Source organism: Macrosteles quadrilineatus, unplaced genomic scaffold (assembly GCF_028750875.1).
Source record: "Macrosteles quadrilineatus isolate MER2022 unplaced genomic scaffold, UCM_ALF_1.0 Scaffold_8__2_contigs__length_117827958, whole genome shotgun sequence".
Taxonomy (NCBI): domain Eukaryota; kingdom Metazoa; phylum Arthropoda; class Insecta; order Hemiptera; family Cicadellidae; genus Macrosteles; species Macrosteles quadrilineatus.
The window spans coordinates 102,972,970-102,997,694 of NW_026542601.1; the positions used below are offsets into that span (position 1 = coordinate 102,972,970).

A 24,725-nucleotide genomic window follows, 5' to 3' on the forward strand; every position below is an offset into this window, starting at 1 on the left:
ACGACTCAAATTTTGTAAAAAAAATGGTTATTAGAAAATAAAAAACCCAGTTAAAAAATGAATCTTGTTTAGGATCACTATATTTTTAATCATTATTATTAATAGCTATATACTAGATATTGAAACAAGAATAGAGTTGCACATAGCGACAAAGTTATTCCAGTTCTAGATTCAAAAGAGAACAAAATTCAACTTGCCACTGAGAGTATTCTCAAGTTAAAATGCTTATTATTTATACATTTTTCAATAGTGTGACTCATTACTGGGTATGTTAAATATAAGAAGATAAATATTGATAAATACATCTATAGGCCTATTAATCGATCTTTCAAGGATTTTTGAAAGGATAGCAGGCTTTCATGAATGGAAAATTTAACAAAAACCCTTAAGACTAGGCCCTTGTGTCCACATCCTACTCCTCTATTTGATCTTTCTGCTAGGCGCCACAAAGCTGCCGTGTAAGATTGTAAAAAGGTTGCTATATTCAACAATATTGTTTTTATCAGTGGTTACAATTTACAACTGGAAAAAAACATTCACTTGTTGATACTTAAGATTATAACCTATCCTATCTATATGTGCCAACTTTATTAATAGGACTATAAATTTATTTTCAAGATTCAATGCTGTCTTCACCTATTGGGACAAAATTAATCTTGGATAGAAAATCAGCAGATAAATCGATCATAAAACTTTCCTCGTATTAATTCTTCATTCGTTGTTGCATTTAAATATTCAACATAGTGTCAGTCACATTAGTTTACTAACTCATCAACGTTCTTGAAAAATGAAAAGCTTGTCATGTCAACGATGCTACGGTGCATCTCAATCTCGTCCTTATATTATACTTGGCTAAAGAACTGCCTACATCAGAGCAAAATTATGGCAGCAAAGCATGGTCAATTCAGGTACATAATATTTTTTAAGGTTTTATAAAAAAGTTGTGCAATAATAGTCATTATTCATGAATGATACAAATAAATTCAATATGTCATTAATATCAAATCTACACCAACAGTTAATCAATATGTATAGTAATAATGAAAAAGCTACAATAAAATACACAAGTTTAAACGCCATAGTATACCTTAATCTTAATAATTAGTTTGATTCTGTTCAAAAGCTAACATATATATAATCATTTCTATACAATAAACCATCTGTTAGACCTCTATGAGTACATCTCCTGAGCTAATAAGATAACTATGTACATTAAAATAAAACTTTACCTAAAATCTGCAAAATAAATTACAGAATTTGGTCATATTTTTAGGACATGATCACCATTCCAAGAAACAGACATGGTGGACATTTTAGGACATCACTTGTTCTTCATTATTGTTCTTCTTGTAACTCTTCCAAAGAACATTCCTATGATGAAGACCATCCCCACAAAAGTGAGCGTCACTAGGATAAAGTAGCGTCTCGATGGTGAATTTGACACTTGCACAATCAAATCACCAACGTTTTGAGGCTGAGCACCAATCTGGAAACAAACCTTATGTGAGAAATCTTAATAGTCCAGTCAAAAAAAGGTTTAACCTCCGGAAAGATCCGAAAGTTTTGAAACTTTGCACACTTATTTCTAAGTACCTAGGGAAAATTATACCAAGTCCCCATAATTATGAGTTGAGCTCTAGCGGCTATTAGTGAAAACAAGGCACTTTTTTGTTTTTGGCTACAATCTCGTTAACCATTGGTCGGAGTTAAAAGTGACTGTATACCAAATGAAAGACATTTTCAACAAAAATGACATTTGTTGAAAATAAATAAATATAAAACTCAACTATACAACATATACACAATAAAAAAGCTATATTCAAAAGCCTTAGCTTGCTATGCTGCAAATCAAGACTTTCATGATGGGTTAGCCTCTGGATCGAAAATTGCAATATAAAATGCTTTAGGTTACCTTTTGCGTCGAACGATCCTTGTGTAGTAAGTGATAACTACAGCTGTTTCATGCCGCCAGGGCACATCTTCAGGTTGTAGAGCGTCAAGATAAAATAGCTGTCATCCGTGGATGATTTTGTCGAAATAAATATTACACAGAAAACATAAATAAGAAAACATTTAAATACACGAATTTAACAAACTTGGCCAAGTGACAAAGTGACAAACACGCGAGACAGGCGCCGGTGAATGTTGCGTCATGACTGTTGAATGTTTTTATAGAAAAATATCTCACAAGCATCTTTCTATGAACCAATTATACATTTTTTTTATCTCACACCTCCCCCACAACACCCCTATTAATCATTTGAAGCCTGAAGAGTCTCGTAGCATGGAGCCGGGCTCCGTGAGTCACCATTGGTGTTGTTGTGTTGTTTTTGTTAGCTATATATTTCTATTAATATGTAAAGTAAGAGTTTTTCTTGATTTCATGTTAAAATTGTATTGATTATACATGGATTTATTTGCTTTGTATTAATTAATATGTATAAAAAACATTATTTGCCTAATGTTTCAACACCCAGAGAAAAACTCTGTGTGTCACCGATTGTGGTTTAAAATCATTAACACCCATGAATCGGTGTCGTGTTGCGAGTGCCGGGTGGGGCGAGCGCCGCGGCTAATTTAGTAGTGCAAGCGCCGAAGCCATAACTCCTGTAAGGGTCTGCTCAATAAAGTGACGAGGTTAACACATGCCTCTGTGGTAGGGCTTATCCCACTCTACGTGGTGGTCACTTCGGGTCCCCCGCGGCACATGTCCAAGTTCGGAGAGCTAGCTGTTATGTTAGGTTTGGTTTGGTTTGGTTAGGTTAGGTTAGGTTAATAGCAAACTTTTATGCTATTATAATTAGGTATAAGAACGCTCTAAAACACTAAGTTAATAAAAGGTTTCAAAATCTCGCATATACGGACACAGTTATCCACAACATGGATAATTTGACAATTATAAGTGTACAGTACAGTTGATTATTGCTGTCAAAACTGTCACAACATAGGGGGAAGTCCGCGCGGCGCTCACCCCACCCGGCGCTCGGCCCACACGGCGCTCGCACCACGTAACCAATGAATCACCATGAAGGGTTAAAAAAATCGCTATATTAAATCAAGGAATAAGTTATACTGAGGTTCGTTATATCAAGGTTGGACTGTATAATGAAAGGACTATTATTATTACTTTTTATGAGAACATCCTAGGACATTGAGGGTAAACTAGTGTGACTAAGATGCAAATTTGCTTGCGTTTTGAGGGTTCAGTTCTAAACCAGGGCAAGTGGCAAATAATCTTGACAAAACAATACTTTAAACTCTATAACATAGGCTGCATTATCACATTTTCTTGAAGTGAAATCATCCTAACTTAGATATTGTTTTTGTAATATTACTGTAATATTATTGAGAAGTAATTTGGAAGGCAAAACACAAAATGAAATTGTTTTTGTATTTAAATATTATTTGAACAAGGAGAAACAACGTTTCAACCTAGGTTCTGATTAGATGCAACTACTAGGCCCACTTACTAACAGGTTATTTGTCGGGAGTTGTGAGTATAAACATAGAACCAATTGAAGTATTTTACATGATTGAAAGTGTGTTTCTTTCTTTGATTGTTGTCATATTATAAACAATTGTATGAACCACGCTACATACACAGCTTACATTACATTACAACTGATCCATGCCACAATTTCAAAATTTATTATAAAGTATAATACCTGGGCATCAGCATTCTTGAACATTTCCATTCTTTGATGTAACATTTTTTCACACTCTGACTGCAAATATTTGTGCTGGGCCATAACATTCAGTAAACACTGGATTTCTGAAAAAGAAAAGAAAACATTTTATAATATTTTTGAATAGTTCAAATATTACTAGTTCTAGTATTTTGTAACTTCTCAGGAATGGAAATTTAAGGGTCTGATAGTATGGAATCATGGCAATAAAAAGTGTGAATCCCATGTCTGTTGCGTTAAACGATTGGTCGCAGAGGCTGTAATTAAATCAACATGCAAATTAAAAAAAATAATTAAGATATTTAATGCTTTAACAAACTAACATTTTCCACACATCAGAACAATCCAACTCTGGTAAATATTGATTTCTCCATGACAACAAGAATCAATAAAAATCATCCAAAGATAAACAAATAAAAATGTTCACAATATCAAACAGCTGATGACTAATTTATATCACAAGCACACGCCCCCGTGGTGTCAACACCAGCACGACGAACATCAGCAATATGGTGTGGCATACCATCAACCTCTACGCTGGTTTGTGAGAGCTGCCGTGAGACCACACCAGGCTTCCATCTCGTAGTACATAAGGAATTTTTAGGCTTGACAAACACAGGTTCATCAGGTGAAAACTCAGTTCTTAGTTGCTCGTCACAATTTACAGGTTCGCCCTTACACCTCCACCTGTAGCAGAACAATCTAGAGCTTGGTGTCGACTCTTCATTCAAATCTTCTTTTGGTGTTAGATTATACCAATATACCATTTCTTGAACACTTCTTCTGGTTCTTGTTGCCATTCTCTTTATCGTTCTATGGTTTCGTTCAACGATTCCATTGCCGGACGGACGGTTCACACACCTAAAACGACGGATAACCCCCCATTCCTCACACAGTTGTTCAATTTGTTCACATCTGAATGTTGCACTATTGTCCATTAATAGTTCTTGGGGTGGACCTCGTTCTGAAAACAGTTCAAGTAAGATTTTTACTACCTGTTCTTTAGTCTCACTTGGGATCCGTCGCCAAATGCAAAACCGACTTGGACCACAATCTATAATTGTAAGAAATTTATATGACCCATAATGAGTCACATCAATCGCAAGCCTGTGCCAATTCTTGTCGCAATCCAAGTGCCCCGGCTTCCATTTGATGGGGGATGGATCAACAGATAAACATTCTTTGCATGATTTGACTACGCAGTCAACGTCCTGTTTACTAAACTCAACGGCCGGGTAACAACGCCTAACTGTGAAAAGAGTTCGATTAACACCAAAGTGATGCAGACCATGGATTCTTTTGACCAACTTTTGTTTATCCTCATCCTCTTCTTCACCCATCATTGCAATACTGGTCTTTTCCTCCTCTCTTGCCAACCACTTTTTAGGAACTCTCGTCAGGCGATCTGCTTTGTTAAATTGCGATTTAACCAGATCCATCCTCACCTTAAGGCCACATTCTGATATGAGGTCTTTTAACAAACCCAACCGTCTTCTTACAAGAGCTTCACCCATCCCATGTGTTTTAATACGTCGGTCTCCTGTTAATATGGATGTTACCCAAGCATAAACGGTGGCCGAATCTGTGACCAAGTATAACTCCTTCAAATTCCATTTCAAAGCTAAGTTCACTCCTTTCAACAAAGCCTCTAACTCAGCTAAGTTAATATGCGCCGAATCATCTTCTTTCCTTAGCCAAGACGCGTCCTCAACTATTTCACCATCAATTTCAATGCAAATACCGATCGCCAAGCTGCTAGCATCATACCACACAGTTCCTTTGTCACTAGATGACACTGCCCATTTTCCAAACACAGGATCCTTTTCTTTTACGCTTTCCATTATATCTCCTAACATTATCTTGATTCGGTTGCCCACCACATCGTCCCATTTCAAATCTGTCAATTGCCTCTTAAGAAAACTGCATGCTGGTCGAAGCCAACCAGCCACCGGGAAATGTCCGATTAACTGCCCACACAAGGAGTACACATCCCTCTTGGTCTCAATTTTATCCAAAGCTTTTATCTTGTTGTCTCTGGTCCACATCAACTTGCCATCTCTTTTTGAGACGTTAAGCCCCAAAACCCTACTTCCATCAAGTGGCTCCACTGGTTTCGCTGACAGCCCATATTTTTCCAACAACTTCTTTACTACATCACCGTCAACAATGTTCTCATTCACCACTATGTCGTCAACATAAGAGTCCGTAGCACTTCGGACTATTGGGTCCATTGACAGCACTTTATTAACAATTTTGCTCATTATTTTCGGTGCGACATTTAGACCAAACCCGAGTCGTGTTAGACAATAATTCTTATCCTTAAATCGGACCACTTGGAATTTCCATAAATGAGGAGCAATATGGATTTGGAGATATGCCTTACGAAGGTCGATAGTGCTCACATGTTCTCCTAGCTTTCTCCACATCCTTAGCTTTTCCCCACAAACCTCACTTTCTGCTGTATGGCTTGAAACATACTGATTTAATTCCCTGTAATCCATTACAGGTCGCACTTTGTCCTTGTTATGTTGCACGACCGCCATTAAAGGAATTAAGCCATCAAACTCCCCGTCATAAGGCTGGAGCCAACCGTCTCTTATCCAATCATGCACTTCAGCGTCAAACGCCTCCCTTGCCTCTTTTGAAATTGAGTATGAAGGTACTTGGTTATTTATCTTAGGTGTTTTACCGCCATCTTTCCAATTCCATTCAACAGTCCATTTTCCATCAACAAATTTCGCATTAAAGTCACAATCATTAATAGCGATCTCATCGTTGCCATTCTCCGAGGTTTCCTTCACGCACAGCTCCTTCTTGGCCTCAGCCATCGCTCCGATACCAACGTCCCTGAACGTAATAGTGCCATCTCCATCAATAGTGACACCTCCCATTGCAGTCACTGCATCCATCCCTAGAAGCATCTGATACCTTGGCAATACACTGGCAACCAAGCAACTCAGTTTGAGCGGAACACCTCTTATCAAAACTTGTAACATACATGTCATGTTACACTCAACTGATTCTCCATTCATCATTATAATCCTTTGACTTACTGGCTTCAGTTCTACTCCATATTTCACTAAACTAGGTGACACAATGCTCCTTGAACAACCTGAGTCCAGCAAGGCACAGCATTTAAAACCCGACACACTTATTGTTAATGTAGGGAGTTGCGCTGAAGAAATTGGGCCACCCGCGCAACATAAGGCAGCCCCATTCACTCGTTTTTTGGAATTTGTGAACATTTTGAGGCATAATGTCCTACCTCCCCACACCGGTAACAGGTTACTTTTGACTCACGATTTAGATGGGGACACGAACGTGCTACGTGGCCTTCCCTCTCACAAACAAAGCATTTTTTAGACCACTGTTTACCAACTTTTAAAACTTTGGCATTAGCCTGTGCAACCGCCCCAAAGTTTGACTCACTGCCCAACAGATTCCTAGCTCTTGTCATTACATCCGACAACTCCATGCTTTGAAGAGAACACGCAGCTTTCAACTGGGTTTGAGTATCTTCTGGCAAGCCATGTACAACTGCGCTCTTAATCCACTCATCAGATACAAAAGGGTCCACCAATTTTGCCAGTCTCTTCAAATCAGAAGCATATACATCTAGTGACTCACCGGGAAGTAGACGCCTAGCTGTAAATTCTGCATAAGCCTGAAAACAGTTCGCAGAAAAGGCCTGCAGCAATGCATTGGTGAGAGCCTCATAGTTACTCTTTACATTTTCTGCTAGCCCGTCATATACAGAAAATGCTCCTCCAGCCAAAAATAGGGGGAGAACTGTCTGCAAGTCTTTCACCTTTTGGAGCTTACATACCAATTCTAGTTTCTTTAACCACTCACTAAAATCACCACTTCCATCATACTGCTTAATCAAATCTGAGAACTTAACACCAGTACCTGACATAATGCCGAAATAGCTTGTAATTAAATCAACATGCAAATTAAAAAAAATAATTAAGATATTTAATGCTTTAACAAACTAACATTTTCCACACATCAGAACAATCCAACTCTGGTAAATATTGATTTCTCCATGACAACAAGAATCAATAAAAATCATCCAAAGATAAACAAATAAAAATGTTCACAATATCAAACAGCTGATGACTAATTTATATCACAAGCACAGAGGCCAACGTAAAATTATGGTGAACAGTTCAGTCAGATATTGACATTTTGTTTGATGTTTAGTGTTTTCGTGTTTGTGTTTCGTGTGTTTAACGACTCTTCCCAGTTATAAAGAGGACGTGTGTGTTTGGAATGTGTTTTAACTATGGTATCAGATTGAAAATGAATCTTTAGGTTCAAAACCTGGGTCGCTGACCAAAATCCAGGCTCACTGACAGTACTACAGGTATTTAACCTTTTTATTAGATTTTGACAAGATGAATGGATTATTTGTGTTGCAACTCAAATTAGTCACATTCTAATTGTGTTTATAATTAATTAGTTACTGCATATGTATCTTTGACTATTGGTAGAACTAGACATTCAACTCCATGTTAAAGTTGTCCCCAATTTTTGATGAAAATGGAAGTAGTTGAATTGAACCACTGACAGAGATGCCATGTAGAAATATGCCATTTTTTTTAAGAATCCAAATTAATAGGATAACTAGTGTAAGCTATAGCATATTTTTTATGTCAAATCAAACATCTCAGCACTAAAATCAATAAACGGTTTCAGCAATCCGACACATACTTTTTCACTAGCTTGTCAACAACCTTTAGCATGGGTTTAAGTGGTGGGAGTAGGCCTAACTATGATATTTTAAAGGGAAATTCACAAAAGTTGCAAACACTTTTGAACCGTAACTTACTTGTTTCAGCAGTGGGGGGTTTCACTACTTTGTTTAGAATTATAAGGCCCAAAACACATTAACTTTAATCAAAACAAGTTTTTTTTATGTTATTTTCTGGTTTTTTATGGGAAAATAGCTTTTGAACCGCAATTTTTACGGAAATGGGATTTGTACCATTTTGTTTAGTATTCAAAGAACTATTACATACTCAATTTTGATTAAAATCGTTCAGGCCATTTTTGAGAGAATGTGATTTTTCTGTTATTTTATGGGTTTTTATGAAAAAATCACCATTAAAAATCAAAATTTTGAAAAAATTAAATAAACGCCTGGTGATACCATGGATTAGTACTTACATACCAAATTTTATCAAAATCGGACTACAGGTCTGGTCTGTAGCTCTGTACACATCCACACACACAGACATCACTTCGAAAACCACTTTTTTGGGTTGTTCAGGGGGCCCCAAAACGGATATATCTTCTCAAAACTCAAACTCGAAAATTTTGACAAAAACAATACTTTCTCCATATACTATGTATAGGGGGAGAAAGTAAAACCAAGCATTCTGTGAGTGGCTCATGAACTATGTTCCTTTTGAATAATAAATAGGCTACAGATAGTCCATATAGATTGGATATAAACTTCAGTATCTAAAGTCAATCTACCAAACACAAGTTACTAACGTCTGCCTGCGCCTTGTTCCACGTCGAAGCAGAACTTGTTGAGGTCAAGACTGCAGGCCTTGTGCAACAGAGGGTCTACGTGTATGTCCGCCTTGGCCTCCTCTATGAGGCCAGCCACTTCCAGTTTGCAGGCCCTACTGCTGATGTGGCCTCTAAGTAGTGCTACCTTCAGACACTCTTCTGTACCTCCCTTTCCATCGTCCTTGTCATAACACAGCTTGTTGATCTGCAGTCAATGGTCATACATTAGGAGATTGACTCATTTGTTGATCAAGAGTTTGAAATTGAATGTTCTAAGCATTGTTATGCGAGACTATAAATATATATACATGTTTTTTTTATTTAAAACTCTTAAAACTGCCAGTCAACAGACTTATGGCCGATAAGTGCTATGCTAATAGACTACCCAGACTTTTCTAAGAAAAATAGGTACTTCAGTATTAAACGGAGGCCACATTTTGTCAGCGCGCTGCGGCGGTTATGTTAGGTTGGGTTATCGTAAATATTATGTGTGTAGGACTTTCCTCGCATCGTTATTAATCGAACGATACTTTCTATTATGATAACCCAACCTAACATAACCGCCGCAGCGCGCTGACAAAATGTGGCCTCCGTTTAATACTGAAGTACCGAAAAATAATTATAATTTCTGGATTCAGAACATAATTGAACACATTTAGTAAAGTAAATTTAAAAATTTGTGTAGGTCTGATGTCCATCAGTTTTTTTTTTCTAAATGATAACTTAAAAGCACTATTTACATGATACTGATTGCATAATTGATCAACTAAAATAACAGTACCTCGTCTTGACACAGAGTTTTCAACAATGGGTTCAGTTTGTAGTCAAGTGCAGCCTCACGTAGGACATTGGCCATCTGAGCCTCACACTCGTTGCGCAGCTTACCTTCTCTGAACTTTGCCTGAACAAATAAAAATTAAAATTAAATAGTAATAACTGTACAGTTATTCCCTGGTCAGAACTTAGCTGGAAATTTTGATTAAATTGATACAATTTTATAATTTGGTCAAAGGAAAATCAATCTAAATGAAAATCATAATATGGCAAGCTACGTTGTAACAAACTAAGCATATTGTATTTAGTTATACACCACATTTGCAAACGTTTCCTACCTTTATAAAAATATCTTTAGCACATGAAATTTCCAAACTCCCGAGAGCAGGATAAAGGATTCACTTTACTACCTAGCTAGCATCAGAACGAGCGACAGAATAACAACTCTAGTCGTCCAGTTACTGATCTTGGCAGACACATGATGATAAGGCTGAGTTCACATAATTCCTAGATGTCCAAAGTTTTTAATTACCGTTGTGCTCCAATTACCCAAACTCCAACAACCGAATCGCCAACTATTTGAATCACTTACATAAATCATTTTAAAACCTAAAACTACAGTAAAAAGTTGTGCAAAATAACACACAATTGTTGTCATAGAAGGCAGAAGCCGTGAATGCAGAAAGATCATGAACATTTCCCACAGTCGTATGTGAACGAAAATCTCCTGCGGATACCGAAACTTTATCATTATCGTTTGCAGACACAGCTATCATGTGATTTTTTAATCATGAAATCTTCTCTTCTACATTTTTTTCTTGGTCCTCGATCAGTCGAGATTTTAGGCTAAGCTCAAACCGCATACATCTACTATGTATTTCATGGACTCAATCAAGTATTTTCTATGAAATATCCCAAATTTCAGTAAAAACCTAACGGTCCTAATTGATTTGGGCGGTTGTAGTTCTACTGCATTTTTATTTGGTTTTTTATTAATTGTTGAGTCTGCTTATGGAATGAAACAAACACTTTGAAAACAACCTGGAGATAATGATTTAATTCACTTGAGCTAACAGACCCACTGTTTCTCAATTTACAACAAGGGGCGTATTATATAACATAGCCAATTCTTTACTTTGCTATCAGACACTCTACCTTAAGACACTTGATGACTTTTCCCTGAAGCTCCTGGTCCCTGGGTTGATGATCCACTACAGCGTGACAGAACTTGTCTATGTCCATGCGGCAACCGACGGCCAGCAGGGGATTGAACCTGTAGTCTGTTGACTGCTCTATCATCCGTCTCATCACCACCAGCCGGCACTTGCTGTCAAACCCTCCTTCGTCTTTGTGTTTCTGAAGACATTCAAAATATTCAAAGTAATTATCTAGGTAGTGTAAGTTCTGAATACAGGCAGCTGAGGAAAGGCCTCAACTTGAAGATTAATTAGTAAAAATAATTATTAACAAATTAATAATCAATGTAGATGAATGATAAATTAAGATAACGGCAATCTTGTATACTCTGGCTAATGGTGGTGAAGTGTCAGTGGCTTTCCAGAACTGGTATTGATTGGACTGTCAATTATTTAAATACCCAAGATCATTCTGTTAACCTCGACCTAACCTAACAACCTTTTTCCAAACAAAACTTTTTTGTATTGTTTTTAACAAAAGCCCACCTTAAGACAAGAGAGGGCCTGTGACTTGTCGTATTGCTGGCAATAAAGTCTCATCATCGGCTTGCAGGACGTCAGCAGGGTATAGTCAGTGGAGCTGTCCGTGAAATCTTGCAACTCGATGTTGAATATGCGCCTATGACAACTGGCACTCAAGTTCTTCTTCTTTTCCTCCAAGCATTCCAAAACCTAAAACAAGTTAATAAACGTTATTCAGAGTAGATGATCAGTATAACGTATGATCGCCGATCGGTATACTTACTTACTTACTTACTTGTAATACTTGTAGTTTCCGTCCATAGTCCAGGGCAGGAATTGGACAGGTCAATAGGTTAAGGTTTAATAATAATAAAAAATAACTTACTGTATAATAAGAAAATCACATCCTAGGACAAAGGGCTCTGTTTTGTGAAATTTAGAAATTCTTCCACATCATAAAAACCATTTTTTGTCAGGAAAGATTTGATTTCTGTTTTGAATTTTGAGATTTTTTTAATGTTTTGAAGTTTTTTTGGCAGTGCCTGAAAATTTTTTAAACCGGAATAATGAGGTTTTTGTTTAAACAATTTTAGTCTGTGTTGTTGAGCATGGATTCCTTTGTTTCTAGTGTTGTATTTGTGATCTATGAAATGAGGTTGAATGTTTTGTGATTTTATATATACTACTGCTTCGTAGATGAATATGCAAGGGGCAGTCAAGAGTCCAAGCTGGATGAATGCATCTCTGCAGCTGGCATCTGGTGGCATGCCTAGGATGGTCCTTATTGCTTTTTTTGCCAGACAAAAACTGTTTCCAAATTCTTTTTGGTGGAAGAACCCCACAAAATGATAGAATATGAAATGTACTGCTCGAACAGTCCGTGATAGACAAGCCTGGACAGAGCATCGCTGCCGTATGACCTCATCCTACGTAGAATGAATAGTACTTGAGCAAGCGACCTCTCTAATCCATAAATGTGCTCGCCCCATCCGAGTCTATCATCCAGCCTCACCCCTAAGAAGCCAGCTGTTTTTGATTGTTCAATTTGATTCTCTCCTATAAATAGGTCCTATAAAGTGTAGCTATGCAATAACAAAATTTTGAAACAAAAACAAGTTACGTTTGTTACAAAATTTTATACTGCTACACATCTTCCTCAGTTTGGTGACTCACCTGAGCGTTCTCATGTTTGACATGTCCACAGAGCCACTCTATGTCACTGCTACACATCTTCCTCAGTTTGGTGACTCACCTGAGCGTTCTCATGTTTGACATGTCCACAGAGCCACTCTATGTCACTGCTACACATCTTCCTCAGTTTGGTGACTCACCTGAGCGTTCTCATGTTTGACATGTCCACAGAGCCACTCTATGTCACTGCTACACATCTTCCTCAGTTTGGTGACTCACCTGAGCGTTCTCATGTTTGACATGCCCACAGAGCCACTCTATGTCATTGCCACACATCTCCCTTAGTTTGGTGACTCACCTGAGCGTTCTCATTTGACATGTCCACAGAGCTTCTCTATGTCACTGCCACACATCTCCCTCAGTTTGGTGACTCACCTGAGCGTTCTCATGTTTGACATGTCCACAGAGCTTCTCTATGTCACTGCCACACATCTCCCTCAGTTTGGTGACTCACCTGAGCGTTCTCATGTTTGACATGTCCACAGAGCTTCTCTATGTCACTGCCACACATCTCCCTCAGTTTGGTGACTTACCTGAGCGTTCTCATGTTTGACATGTCCACAGAGCTTCTCTATGTCACTGCCACACATCTCCCTCAGTTTGGTGACTCACCTGAGCGTTCTCATGTTTGACATGTCCACGGAGCCACTCTATGTCACTGCCACACATCTCCCTCAGTTTGGTGACTCACCTGAGCGTTCTCATGTTTGACATGTCCACAGAGCTTCTCTATGTCACTGCCACACATCTCCCTCAGTTTGGTGACTCACCTGAGCGTTCTCATGTTTGACATGTCCACAGAGCTTCTCTATGTCACTGCCACACATCTCCCTCAGTTTGGTGACTCACCTGAGCGTTCTCATGTTTGACATGTCCACAGAGCTTCTCTATGTCACTGCCACACATCTCCCTCAGTTTGGTGACTCACCTGAGCGTTCTCATGTTTGACATGTCCACAGAGCTTCACTATGTCACTGCCACACATCTCCCTTAGTTTGGTGACTCACCTGAGCGTTCTCATGTTTGACATGTCCACAGAGCTTCTCTATGTCACTGCCACACATCTCCCTCAGTTTGGTGACTCACCTGAGCGTTCTCATGTTTGACATGTCCACAGAGCTTCTCTATGTCACTGCCACACATCTCCCTCAGTTTGGTGACTCACCTGAGCGTTCTCATGTTTGACATGTCCACAGAGCTTCTCTATGTCACTGCCACACATCTCCCTCAGTTTGGTGACTCACCTGAGCGTTCTCATGTTTGACATGTCCACAGAGCTTCTCTATGTCACTGCCACACATCTCCCTCAGTTTGGTGACTCACCTGAGCGTTCTCATGTTTGACATGTCCACAGAGCTTCTCTATGTCACTGCCACACATCTCCCTCAGTTTGGTGACTCACCTGAGCGTTCTCATGTTTGACATGTCCACAGAGCTTCTCTATGTCACTGCCACACATCTCCCTCAGTTTGGTGACTCACCTGAGCGTTCTCATGTTTGACATGTCCACAGAGCTTGTCTATGTCACTGCCACACATCTCCCTCAGTTTGGTAACTCACCTGAGCGTTCTCATGTTTGACATGTCCACAGAGCTTGTCTATGTCACTGCCACACATCTCCCTCAGTTTGGTAACTCACCTGAGCGTTCTCATGTTTGACATGTCCACAGAGCTTCTCTATGTCACTGCCACACATCTCCCTCAGTTTGGTGACTCACCTGAGCGTTCTCATGTTTGACATGTCCACAGAGCTTGTCTATGTCACTGCCACACATCTCCCTCAGTTTGGTAACTCACCTGAGCGTTCTCATGTTTGACATGTCCACAGAGCTTGTCTATGTCACTGCCACACATCTCCCTCAGTTTGGTAACTCACCTGAGCGTTCTCATGTTTGACATGTCCACAGAGCTTCTCTATGTCACTGCCACACATCTCCCTCAGTTTGGGGTCCAGGTCAATGTTCTCTCTCTGCTGCAATAGTTGTGTCTTCAGCTGTTGTCTACAGTCCCGAGGTACTCTGTGGCGTGAGTCTGAGATGGTGTCGTTACGCACTATCTCACTGAGGCACTCCACCACCTACACAACGAGATAGCTGCTAATGGAACAATATTTTAAAATATAATTTATTCTACCCTACATATTCTTCCATTGTATAGTATTGTATGATGTTGTTAACTGTCAAGATTGAATTATAATAGATTGATTCAAGTGTTATTACTTTACGCTCTTGATTTTCTTGCAACTGCAGAAGATGTTTCTGAGTTTTCTACTATTGCAGAAGACGTTTAAACCTGATTGTAGAGCTGTAAAATAATCAACATTTAAAAAAGCAGTTCTTTCTAAAGCAACCCAAATTTTGGCCTGAAACCTGAAGGTATTTTGTCCTGACCCAGAGTAAAAATAGTCCAAGATTATTTTTAAAAAAATCAACACAAATCGAACAATAGCTACCTACGATTTAAAACTGATACCACAAGCCTAACTAAAAAACCTGACTGAAAAATATGATACTAAAATAAACATAATAAATATTCTTCGCAGCGCACCTTAGCCTTAGTCCGAGCAGACGGACAGTAACGTGCGACATGGATACGACAAGCCTCCTTGAACTTGACGGTGAAGTGGTAGTCACTGAGGGAGATCAGCTGATGGTGTTCGATGGATGAGCGACACTTGTAGTTGCTGCGTACGTCAGGCTCGTTCTTGTGCTCTATCAGGCACTCCATCATATCACCAGCGTTGGCCGATTGTAGCTCCGCCTGCCATGGTCAGGTAGTTGTGTAAGGTTTTGTTTTATGTTTTGACAATTTGAGCATTAATACGCAAATATGTCTAGAAAAGAAATATTAACAATGGTAAGTAATACAGTGGAGTCCCGATAATCCGAACTTCGGTAATCCGAAAGTCCGCTTAATCCGAAACCAAAAATATATTTTTTTTATAAACAAAAAAACCTTTTTTTTTTAAATTAAAAAAAAAATTTTTTAAATTTTGTTTTATTAAACTTTTAACACAGTTAGCTGTAGGCCTACCTCGTCAAAGTATTCTGTAGCGGCCGGGGGAGATAGACTTTTTTTGTAGAGTAGGCCTATTATTTTAGTAAATATTTCACAATTTTTGTTATTAACATTTTTCATTTTCGTCCCGGGTTCCAATCCCGCCAAATCACAAATGGATTATTAAGTGATAATACTGCAGCCACTAGGTCTAGCCTTAAGTAATGTGAAAAACAATCCCGGGCTCGTGCCTGCGTCCTAAGAAAAAAAATAAAAAAAATTAAATTTTTTTTTCAAAAAAAAAAGTTTACTCTGAAATATTTGATAATCCGAAATGGGCCTGGTTCCAACCATTTCGGACTAACAGGACTCTACTGTAATTACTAAATCAGCCTCATGTTTAAGGGTGTTAAGTTCGGAAAGTTAAAAGGTAAAGTTATAGACATCCCAAGAACAAAACAACCTGCGCAGAAACAAAAAGATCACATGGTTCGCACCGGTAGGTGTGGCGTACCATTCAAACCTGCGCGGGTCGAAACGGCCCAGGGTTCTTTTGTTTCTGGTATTACTATAGGTTAGTATATGTTTCAAGTCTGATAGTTGAAGGTATGTTCCTGAGCAAGATGAAAACTGGACCTAGATGGCATTTGTCTTTGTGCTATCAATTAATTGATAATGATAGTAACAAAAGCTTGAAGTCATGAAAATAGCTAATAGTTTTCTAGCACAAGAATTTAAGTTATGTGAGATTTGTAGTATGGGTTCAACTAACAAATATTTTATTTTAAAATAAAATCCTATTATTCTAGTCCAATTAAAGTCATAAGTAACACATAATACAAGAATTAAGGCTTTCGTGGTAACACTTGGGTAACACTATTGTGGAGCACATTTAACTCTGAAGACCACAATGGTGTTAGTAACACCATCTCTGCCTGAGTTTCTTATACAAGTACGTTGGATATCCTCTCCTTTTAAACCCCATAAAGCCTTATGAATCTCAGCACACTCACCTCACAATGATGACTCATGATGGCTCTACAGTGAGTCATAATCAGAGGATTCAGCTCCAAGTTCTCAGATTGTATTTCTGTAAAATTGTGAATCACTTTTTTGCAGTTCTCTTCCAAACTGAAACATAATAAAGATTTTGGTTTAGTAAGTGTGGTAATTAGGTGGTTAACACGTTGACTGCTGAAAACCTTCACTATGGAGCTCCCTAAACTGCGGGCGGAGCCCCGGTGCGCTACTGAATCAGCGATCGCTATTGGCATTGAAATATCTCAGTAACTTAAGACGAATCACAAAAGAGCAGTGATGATTGTTCTGCGTGACCCTGAATGTGGACGTAGTTCACTGAAACACCGAAAGGGAGCAGCACTGCCTGGATCAATAACCAGAGTCTTTGTAATATGGCTCGAATAGAGAAAATCTCCAAAGCGGGACAAAACCATTGACAGATGGAATTTTAAGGGGAATGTTTAGTACCAACCTACATCTAAATAAAGCTCGCATTCCAAGCTACAGCCTGGCAACAATCATAATGTTCCTGGCCGAGTGCTGGGCTCATACTGACACAATGTTTGGCAAGCGAGCATACTACTGCTATAGCTGTAGGACGCGAGCAGTGCCAGTGCCGCGTTACTACTATAGCAGTAGGCCGCAGTCAACGTGTTAAATTATCATTCCTTTCAAAATTCCAGGACTTCGGGGAATTCATTTTTTTCTGAGACATCCTAATTGGTAAATAGGTTAGTAAGATTGTTGGTTACATCCAAACCATGAAATAAATTAAATTAAATTAAAATTAAATAATTAAATGAAATATGTAAATGCTTCAATTACATGTAATTAAAATATTTATATCCTTAAATTTTTCATATAAATATGTAATTCAGGGCTTCCACAAAAGTTGTATTTATGATTTTGTTAACAGACAGGACACCAAGTAACAGATTTTCAAAAGCTTACACCCTGCTTAAAGTTTACCTAATAAAACAAGAACATATCAAAATATTACAAAAACAATAGGCTAAATAAAAATATTTCAATGTTTAGGAGCTTTATGTTTATGCTTATATGCCGATAAACGTTTCATGTTTATCGGTCTTGCTTTAACAAAATATTGTTAGTTTACAACTGTAGATGAATGGTTAGGTCAATAAAATGGTACCTCAGCAGTAGCTTCTAGCCTAATAAGCTAGATATTGCTAGTTTGAGAAAGCTACTTGCACCTGTTTAACACAAACTATAATTCATCAGCAGTGTTGGCCATTTAAGATAGCATATACGCCATACAGTGCTATAAACAAGGTGGCTTCCAGTCAAAAAAGGCTATAAAATCTTGGACATTGGGAGTTGATTAAATTTTATTTGAATTATTGCCTGGCTTGAAGATGGATTGTTGCAATGTATCCCAAATATCAGCCAGTATCTCCACTAGTTTAACTCAGGTCATCTCCTGAGTACTAAGATTTGACTGTGACATAAAGTTAACTGTAATTACTAACTAATCTTGGTGTGTAATGTATGACAAGATGCTACCTCTCCATGTGGTCCTGCAGACACAACATCTCCTCCCCCTTAGCAGGCTCCTGCTCATGTATACAGTAGCGTGCGAGGTCGTTGAGACACTCATACTCCACCTCAGGCTGTAGCTCCACACTCATCGCACGTTGTCTCATCACGCGGCGCACCTCGTCACTGCACTTGGTCGACAACTGGAAACACAACGATAAGCTTTACATAGTGATGTGTCAAAACCAAATCTCAAATCCATCGAAACTTAGAAAAAGTTTCGGTTTCGAGATTCGATAGGCGAGTTTCGTTTCGAGATTCAAAAGTTTTGAAATAGGAAGTTTTGGCACTTATATTTTTGAAAATTATGACATTTTTTACGTCATTACTATTGTTTATAACATTGTGTACACACAAGCTAGTAGCAATGGAGCAAACATATCTCCATTAACACTAATGAAACAAGTAAATTGTATTCTGAACTGCAAACAGCATCTTAAATACTGGAACAACTAACAACACAAAGATTTTATTGCATAATCATAATGAAAATGTTATCATTACCTGTATTTTTATTTTTTTAGCAACCTTGACCAGGTAAAAAGTTTCGCGTTCAGGTTTTGAGATTCGAGATTCGGGATTTGATTTTTTTAGTTTCGGTTTTGGTTTCAAGATTCGAAATTTATGGTTTTGACCATCACTACTTTACTACTACACTGGTAAGTTCCTAAGATGATATTTTAGTGGCATAGAGAGGGAAGAGATACTAGTTATCCATCACATACTGGACCAAGAGGGTGTTGGATTATCACAATCTTTGAATTACCAAAATTGAGTAAAAAAACAAATCTACACTCAGAAACCTGGAAACTGAAAAGACAAATATTTGGTCCAACAAAAGACAACGGTAAATGAAGAATAAGGCATAACCAGGAACTAAGAAAGTTGTATAAAAAACCGGACATTATAGGAGAGATAAGAAGCAGAAGACTTAGATGGACTAGACATGTACTAAGAAGATAAGAAGAAACCTAAAAACATTCTAAAGGGAACGATGGAAGGATGAAGACCCAGTTGAAGAACAAGAACTAGATGGTGGGATCAGGTCCAGCAAGACATGAGTCTTTTGGGAATTGAAGAAGATGCTGAAGACAGAGACAGATGGAAGCACTGTGTTACTAGGACCAAGTACCGAATTGAGTACAAATGTCCATGGCAATAAGTATACACATACTTAACTTGGAAATACAGTAACTAAGTGGACTTGATAATCCAATAGTCTGGATTTCTCAGCAAACTTGTTGAGAATTTTTAAATGTAATTTCCACATAACCCTCCAATGATGTTATTTACAACCCTGAGAGGAGAGCAACCTTGAACTACCTTAAATATAAAACTTAGTAGCTTCAATAGTTATACAGTACATTGGCTAAGCCTTTAGGAGTTCCAAAGCTTCTTTTCAATATTTAAATTTGGAGAAATGGTTAACGCATACCTGACTGGGGAATTAAGGAATCAGCATTATAAACTTGAATTTTATTTAAAAAATAAGACTTTTATTTCCTTCAACTAGTTGGCCTAAAGTTTATGTTAAAAGCTAGGACATAAAAAAATACAAAAATTAAATGGTGTTTTATTTTGACAAAAAACTGCTGTGCCGAAACTGAGCAGCAGTGTAGAAGCTTTGTTTTATGCCAGTACAATGATAATGTGTTTGTAGTACAGTACACTTGATTTCGAAATACAGTAACGTTTGGGAACACTTGTTACCAAATCACTATGTTTTCATTAAATATTACCTACAATGTATCATACCGTATAATGTTTATCCTCACTGTAGTAGATGTATCTGAATAGACAAGGCAGCACTAGAGGACCTGAGTCAGGGTTCATGGAGGTCTCGCTGTGCCAGGCGCGACGTGCGTGACACAGCTTCACAGCCTCCGCGTGACACGCTCTGAACAGCTGGGGGTCTAGCCTGTAGTCACGTGACACAAAGTATTGGATCTGCAGCAAAGCTTCCTCACAGTCCTCCGTCATCACCGGACTGCCCAGCTTCTCCATCAGACAGTTGATGACTCTGGAGACAAAATAATAGGTTTGACTGTGTCAACAGTCAACAGTCTGAACAATGTACAAATGGTCTTCTATTTTCTGTTTGACCAAGAGATAGATTGAAGGTTTGAATCTCGTCTCGTTCAGCTATGGTGCCTGTAAAAATAACTCAATCTCTAGAAGACCCCTTATATTAATAGTTCCCTTAATAGATAAAAGTCCACTTCAGCACGAGAAACTAAAAAAATTTTAAACTATACACAAAATAGAAATATATCACTGTAAGCGTTTTCAACTAAGGAAGAAACACTTTCCTTGGTTGAAAATACTGTTGGCTGCAGTGAAATACTGTAATGTTTTTGTATAGTGCGAAGTTTGTGCATTTTTGTAAACGTGCCAAAGTGAACTCATTCCCAGTTTCAGTAAGCGTGCTATTCTAACCAAATTTGTTAAGCCTAGGTACTTATTCTTTGTACATACTTAACCTCAATCAATAGTTGATTATTCAAAGTAACTTCATTTACCTTGCATCTCCTCCTCTAACATCCTGACATGTTTTGTCAACAACAGGTTTGCAAGCTTCCTTCAAGTATGGATCCACTCTCCAATCTTCACCAATATCTGTTTTTTCAACCAGATCTTCCAGCTGCAAAAGAATTTCTAATTTTAACTAAAATAACCAAGCCTTAATTATAAAGTAAGTTCAATAATGCAATAGTAAAATAATAAATTAACTAGAACAAGATGTATGAATTTAAATTATATCAAGGATTCATGCTGTTATGAAAATGCATAGCTTTGAAGGAGCATTTATGGACCTGGTTGTCATTTGTCATTGGGATATTGACAACTGATGCTTTATTTATTACAACTTCAGTAGGCCTGATAATACCAGACCTTGGACCGTTTTTCTCATCCTTATATATAATTCCGTAAGTCAAATTTTTGTAAAGAAATTGTGACTGACTGGATGGCCGTAGAAGGATGGGAGGGGTCTTATTTTAAAGGTCTTGACGTGAATTTTGAGGGAAAACTATTCATTTTTCTTAATTATGCACCAAAAGGTCCTTATGGAATAAAATAATTCACATTTAAATAACATGGGAATCTATGTCATGTCTGCTTTGTTTACTTTAAAACATGTGGTTTAACTTTATTTAAAGCATATGGTAATACAGTATATAATGTACTGTAAAATGTATACTAACCCTAAAGAGAGGTTTAAAATACTAATTGACTATATACAACCGTATTTCAATTGCACCATCTGGAATGCCACCACACAGATTAGTTTTAAAAGTTGGTTCAATAGTAATGCTCATTAGAAATATTAACCTAGGGTCTGGATTAGTTAATGGAGTACGATTGGTTGTGTTAGGTACCTATGTCTAAAAAAAGTGTAAAATTAGTAGTAATTACTTGAGAAGCAAAGTGAACAATTTTTCTGGCCAAAAATAAAACTAATAACTACAGATCGTAATATGCCATTTAAGTTTACAAGGGAAATTTTCACATAAAATCTATATATCTAACTCCGTAAGCCCAACCTTTTTACAATGAAATTGTGAGCGAACGGGAGGCCGTAAAAAGCTGGGAGAGGTCTTATGTTAAAGGTCTGGGCATGATAATTTGGGGGCATGAAAAGTCCTTTGGAATTTTAATTTTTAACAGAGCAGACATCAAAATGCTTTATACAGGTATGTAATAACTATTATACATATTATAATATACAAAATCTTAAACTACAATCAAGGTAGGGTAACCCATGAGACTAATAAATTGTACAAAATAATTACTAGAATATATATAGGGGCTATTGCCCCTTCAAGCCACTAGTCTTTTATAATGTCTCATGTGTACACACTATAAAACTAAAACAAAGATATAACAACAATAAATATAAATATACTTTTGATTATTTGTCGGTAAAATGGCTAGGAGGCTCAGGTTGGCTACACCAACATTTTGCTGAAAATTGTCAACAATTGTTTTTTATACAAGTTTGCAGATTAAAGAATTAAATAAGTTGACGCATGTACTATTCTCTCTACGAATATGTAAATAAAGTGGCTATTGTCTATTTTATTTAAATACTATTATCTTTTTTCATTGTATCCAATGAATGATTGCATTCCAATTGACTTATATATACTCCTAGAGTAGTTGTTAAAATCCAACCGTTATATTAATTGTGTAGATAAATATGTATATATTTATAAGTATAAACAGGGTTAAATTTTTTTGAAAAAATAACCCTGCATTTGCTAGTATACACGGGCCTGAGCATAGAGCATATCAAACAATGTCAGGGGTGGGCCAATACTGCACATTAATGCTCTGTCCTGATAAATTTGATTGGCTTCACTGCGACACTAATCAGTGACATAGCTGCTACAAATTTGTCGTCTGCTGTGCTACTTCTGAGCCACTAACCCACCAATGATGACAAGGATCACAGGCTAAATCCATCTCATAAATTAATAGTACCGCTCTAAGGCACGGCGGAGAGACTCGCTCCTTGCGTCGCTTGGGTCGTGAGTGGTCCATGAGACAGTGAATGGTGCGACCCCCAGCCTCCAGACCGTTGCAGTACTCCGCAATGTCGTTGGAGCAGTGAGACACAATCTCCGGGGAGAGACGGAAGTCTTCAAGTAACATGCGACGGTGCTCCACCATCTCTTTGTGGCAGTCCCAGGCTACCTTGGATCCTGAAAATGTTGTGAAGGTTTTAAAGAGTTTTTGATAAATATTTTTTAATAATGACAAGTTGGTGATTGATCCATAACCTGCCAAAACCGTGAACTGGGATTGTAAAGCAACATACTCATCTGAAATTGTATGATTTTGCCATTTTTATTAGTCTAGGGATGGAAGTGATTGAACTTATCAAGCACTTTTCATCTCATCTCTTGAACACCTTCCTATTATAAACAATCACAAAGTTGTGATAGAAGAAGGCAGATGCCATCCCTTAAAATATTAGCCGAAACTCGATTGTGAATAATCCTTTGACATTGATATTCTGAACACATTAAATAATATAGGCCTACTGTTATTTAGTTGCTGAATATGCTGAGAAAAAGATCTTAAAAACATCATCAAGTGTAGGGTACATAATCTAGATTTTTTAATTCCTTGGACAATGAATTGCCATAAGTGTTATGCAGTAAAAACACAAAATTTCCAAGCCACAAAATAATGCAAATATTTTCATTTCAATCAAATAAATACAACCAGCTGTTCCCTTAGTTAATAGAATGATAAAATTTAAAAAATATTTATCTGTTCAAATCCAAATGTAAACAAATCTTTTCATGGGAACTTCTGATAGAATTTCTTGAAATCGCTTCTTATTGCACACCTAGAGCCTGCAACAGTGATCCAGTGAATGGTATTTGACTTTTATAAGTATAGAAGATATGGTCACTTCACATTGCCTATACTCTGACTGGGCCTAATATTTGGTATTTATTATTTTATTGAGTGAACTAGTGAACTGATTGTTAGATTGGGCATTATAGTTGTGTAGGCTATTGAATTTTAGTGACCGAGTAGACCCCGCCCGTTGATAACATGCATTGAGGTTTTTATTGGCAAGTTATCGTACTAGGCTACATATTATGTACCACAACCTAACTTTAGGAACTTAACCCTCCGAGTGTCACGTGTTTTGGCCTTAATGTCAGCCTATTTTTTGCTCATTTGCAAGGTTTTATTAAAACTGATCTGAGAAGCTTAAAAACAATGTTAATTATACTGTTCTATATACCATTTTGTTTGGAAAATCTTGGGCTTCAATATTATATATAAAACATAAGGAAGATTTTTTAAAAAAAAATTTTTTTGGTAAAAAAAATGTATAATTTCGAAAATTAAAAAAAAAAAATAAGTTTGCGCTCAATGAAATTGTATAAATTATAGGCCTATAAATATTTGAAAATAGCCACTTTGTTCTAAATTTTATGAGGATTACAAATATATAATAATATAAGGAAGTAGATTTGCAAATAAATAAGTTATGGGCAAAAAACAGATTTCAGTACATAGCGTTTAGCTAAGAATGCATAGCCCAACCATAGCTAGGAATCTGGCTGATAATTTACATCAATATCACTACCTACTTCTTCAGGATCATCAACCAGCACTTCAAAACCACTTAAATCTTCTTATAATGCACCACGTATATCACTACTTTTGATTTTTAACACTAAAACAATGATAAATGTAATAAAACACATCAGTCATCGGTCCGAGGGTAACCTAGCTGTTTACAAATACACGCACGTCAGCTCAGTCAGCTGTCTGCTACAATATTTTCGAAACTAAA

At 37.4% G+C, this 24,725-nt stretch overlaps 1 protein-coding gene across 1 annotated transcript in view; it reads right to left on the reverse strand.

Moving 5' to 3' along the window:
• Positions 1–958: 958 nt before the first annotated feature.
• Positions 959–24,725, reverse strand: part of LOC128999755 (Golgi apparatus protein 1-like) — a 29,324-nt gene continuing 5,557 nt past the window's right edge. Inside the window, exons 5-17 of the mRNA XM_054426417.1 lie at positions 22,886–23,106; positions 20,923–21,044; positions 20,159–20,423; positions 18,371–18,546; positions 16,840–16,957; positions 15,377–15,589; positions 14,706–14,906; positions 11,663–11,848; positions 11,136–11,336; positions 9,988–10,107; positions 9,186–9,411; positions 3,666–3,772; positions 959–1,486 (exon numbers count right to left, since the gene is read on the reverse strand). Coding sequence (XP_054282392.1) covers positions 1,322–1,486; positions 3,666–3,772; positions 9,186–9,411; positions 9,988–10,107; positions 11,136–11,336; positions 11,663–11,848; positions 14,706–14,906; positions 15,377–15,589; positions 16,840–16,957; positions 18,371–18,546; positions 20,159–20,423; positions 20,923–21,044; positions 22,886–23,106 — 2,321 coding nt within the window. The 3' untranslated portion in view covers positions 959–1,321. The remainder of the gene's footprint in view (positions 1,487–3,665; positions 3,773–9,185; positions 9,412–9,987; positions 10,108–11,135; positions 11,337–11,662; positions 11,849–14,705; positions 14,907–15,376; positions 15,590–16,839; positions 16,958–18,370; positions 18,547–20,158; positions 20,424–20,922; positions 21,045–22,885; positions 23,107–24,725) is intronic.